Source organism: Panthera uncia, chromosome B4 (genome assembly GCF_023721935.1).
Source record: "Panthera uncia isolate 11264 chromosome B4, Puncia_PCG_1.0, whole genome shotgun sequence".
Lineage (NCBI taxonomy): Eukaryota > Metazoa > Chordata > Mammalia > Carnivora > Felidae > Panthera > Panthera uncia.
Genome location: NC_064809.1, coordinates 128,194,967 through 128,198,498, shown reverse-complemented (window position 1 = coordinate 128,198,498; position 3,532 = coordinate 128,194,967). Strand labels below are relative to the sequence as shown.

Sequence of the window (3,532 nt, the reverse complement as noted above, 5' to 3'; positions counted from 1 at the left end):
TCGGCGGCGGCGGCGGCGGCCGCAGGGCCACAGGCGGCGGAGGCGCGCGCGGAAGTGGCGCGAGGCGAGCGCGTAGACGAGCGGGTTGAGGCAGGAGTTGGCGTAGGCGAGGCAGTGCGAGGCCAGGCGGCAGGCGTAGGTGGCCGGGCTGAAGGCGAAGCGGCCGAACCAGAAGCAGAGGATGAGCGCGTGGTGCGGGCCCCAGCAGAGGGCGTAGAGCGCGGCCACCGCCAGCATGGTCCGCCCCGCGCGGCCCGTGGCTCTGCGCCGGGCCTCCGCCGCCGCCGCGCCCGCGGGGCCCACGGCCGCCCACAGGAAGCGCAGCGTGCGCGCGTAGGCCAGGCTCACCACGGCCACGGGCAGCAGGTAGCCGGCGGCGAAGGTGGCCACGTCGAGGGCGCGCCGGCGCGCGTCCTCCCAGGCGGGCACGCAGAGCTCCAGCGCGCCGTAGCGCACGGTGCCGTAGTAGCTGAGATAGGGCGCCGAGAAGAGCGCCGCCAGCAGCCAGACGAGCGCCACGGCGGCGCGGGCGTTGCGCGGCGTGCGCAGGGCCCGCGAGCGCAGCGGGTGCCGCACGGCCAGGTACCTGCGGGCGGGCGCCGGGTCAGCGGGGCAGGCGGGAGGGCGGGCGGCCCCCACCCGCGCCCTCGCCCCCGCGTGGACGCTGCGGCCGCACCTCTGGGCCGGCGGCCTGGCCTTCCGCGTCCGGACAGCCGGAGCGACGGCGCGACCAGCCCGGCAGGGTGGACTGCGGGGGTGAGGGGAACCCACACGCCAGGCGCTTAGAGCGGTGCCTGGCCCCTAGCCGGGTTGGCTTAGAGGCTCGGAGGGAAGGGGCTTGCCCCGGGGGGGTCGTCAGCTCGAGAGTGAGCCTGGGTTGCACCCCAAGTGTCGAGCCGCGAAAGCAGGTGGGACCGCACCCTGGCCGGGTGTGCGCCTTCCTAAGAGATCTGCTCAGCCCACCCGAGCCGGGCCCCAGATAGAGCGCACCTGTCCACCGAGACCGCGGCCAGCGTGAAGCTGCTGGCGTACATGGTGAGGTAGATGAGCAGGTGCACCGTCTTACAAACGAGGGCCCCGAAGAGCCAGGCGTCCAGTGTGTAGATGGCGGCCTGGAAAGGCACGCAGCACAGGATGAAGCAGAGGTCGGCCACCGCTAGGTTGAGGATGAACAGGTCCGTAGTGCTGCCCGGCTCCTGCCAGGCACTGGGGCTGGGCTGCAACAGCACGGCCAGCACTAGCCCGTTGCCCACTGTGCCCAGCAGGAAGATGATGGCAAAGACCACAGGCACGGCCACGGCCCCCACACTCCCCGGGCCGTCCAGCGAGACGTTCTGCGCATCAGCCATCTTTCCCTCCGATGGGCACCTGGGGAGAAGAAGCTGGAGTGCTCGGGCAGGAGCCCCCAGCTCTGGTCACGTGACCCCGGGGGCTCGCTCGATCGATCCCGGCCCCTAGCTTGGGCCTGGCCAGGTCTCAGGGGGGGGCGGGAAGCTCATGGGGGATGGGGATGGGAGTGGGGAGACAGAGCCAAGAGTGACCACTGAGACCCACGGGGCAAGCCTGGCAGTCACGTAGGTGTCTGAGGTGGGTTTCTCCGTTTGCTCGGGAACACCCCCAGGGCTCAGGGCACAAAGGTGATTACTAGGTGGGCGCCTCCAGGCAGAATGCGGTGAGGACACGGCGGATGGGGGAGGGGCCGCTCCAACCCAAGGTGCTTGTATATCTACTACCTTATTTCCCCGTGGGGATTTGAAGCGCAGGGGGGACTCTTGGACGTGGGTCAAAGGCGGCAGAGCATGGGTGGTATCCCTGAGTCATTGCAAAGTCCGCTTTGGTGAGAGCCCCACAGTGGCACAGCTGGGAAAACCGTACAGGTCACTGCCCCCTCTTTGCACAAGAGGCAATTGAGGCTCACTGGGAGAGGGGACACGGGAGGCTGAATAGCACCCCTGGCGTGGCAGATCGGGGCTGTTGCCACCGTGGTGCCCTGGCTCCCAGGCTGGAGTGCCGACAGCCTGTAACAGGTGGTGCCTCTGACCGCGTGCAAGTATTCGTGCGTGCCTTTATTCGAGCTGTGCCCGCTCTCACCCTTGCCCCACCCCGCGGCCCACATCGGCTACTACCTGTGGATCCCCCTGCATGCCTGGGGCTTCCGGGATGGTGGGACAAATTAAGGGGGGGGGGGAGGGGGGGGGGGGGGGGGGGAGCGGCAGGGAGGAGGGAAGAAAGGGAATACCTGCGCCCCCAGTCCCCAGCATGCAGCAAGCCCCCCGAAGGTCAGAATAGGCAACACCCACCTCAGTTCTGGGCACTGGGCCCTGCTTGATCCCGGGTGGACGGGTCAGGCTGAGGCTGCCTCTTGGCTCAGTGGCTGCCCCTTGGCGCCTCCCTGCAGGTGGGGGTCTGCCTCCCACTTCTCTCTTCTCCTTTAAGGCACCTCCTCTGCTGAGCCAGACTTGAGCACTCCCTCCGGAGTAGCCACTAGCCGCTGCCTGCCGCTGCCTCCTCCCCCTCCTCCTCCTGCTCCTCCTCCTCCGTCCCTGATTTCCCCCAGGTGGCATGCTCTTCTGCCCGGTTCTTTTCTGCCTCCCTGCGCTGCTTCTGCCTCTTTCTGCAGTGAGTAACCCATTGATTCTCTGAGAGTCGCTCTGGAGTTAACCCCTCCGTGTCCAGGGCCCAGCCCATTCATTGCTGGTACTCTCACCTCCTGCCTAAACGACTCCATCTTCCCTCCCTGCTCCAAGTAGAGCTCTAACCCAAGCTCAGAAAGGATTCCTCATCTTGAATGGAGTGCCCTAGGCTAGGAAACCAGAACGGGAGTCTCTCTTCTGGAGACCAGATGGGACTCCTCTCCCAGGCCCTTGGAATCCCGGGGCCCATCAGCATTCCTAAGCTCGGTCCAGAGATTCAGTCTGGCTGAAGACGAAGGAGTTTTGTGCCCATGCGGAGTTTGGCTTTAGCCTGAGGGCAATGAGGACCCAGTGAAAATTTTAGAGTGGGGACAGGATCTGCGCGGTTTCGTTTATAATTAGTTTATTATGGCCTGGGGTGAAAAGGATGCGTGGAAGGGGGAATGATTTAATGCCTGATCCGTTAGGAGCCTCTTGTCGGGGCAAAAGGCAGAGAGGTTAATTGGTCTTGGTAAATGGCTGGGTAATTCAGTCAGTCACGCGTGGGCTTCTGCTTGGAACTCTTGGAGGAGTAGGCCACATGGCCAAATGCTTCCAGAAGGTTAGAGAGACGAGCCCCTTGGAGGGACGAGGCACACTGGATTTCACGACAATGAGGTGGTGGGTAAACTGGACACGTGTAGTGGGGGCAGAAGACAATTTGCAATAAGTGAAGGGAGAGGAGAGGCGGCAGGGACTGAATGTCTTTCTGGAAGCTGGGAGGTCGGGGGGAGGGGATGTCAATAGGAAGTCTGTGGAAGCGGACAGAAAAGAGGGGACCTGATGGAGTCAGGACTTGCATTCAAGGCCCAAGGAGCTGGGGAAGAGACTCTTCAGGCTAGCTCCTCCCACACCCCTGG

General features: G+C 64.9%; 1 protein-coding gene across 1 annotated transcript in view; it reads right to left on the bottom strand.

The window, feature by feature from the left end:
• The window catches only part of GALR3 (galanin receptor 3), an 8,217-nt gene extending 6,868 nt beyond the window's left edge, over positions 1-1,349 (bottom strand). The window contains exons 1-2 of the mRNA XM_049626727.1: positions 991-1,349; positions 6-586 (exon numbers count right to left, since the gene is read on the bottom strand). Of these exons, the coding sequence (XP_049482684.1) occupies positions 6-586; positions 991-1,349 (940 nt within the window). The remainder of the gene's footprint in view (positions 1-5; positions 587-990) is intronic.
• Between the last annotated feature and the right edge of the window lie 2,183 nt (positions 1,350-3,532).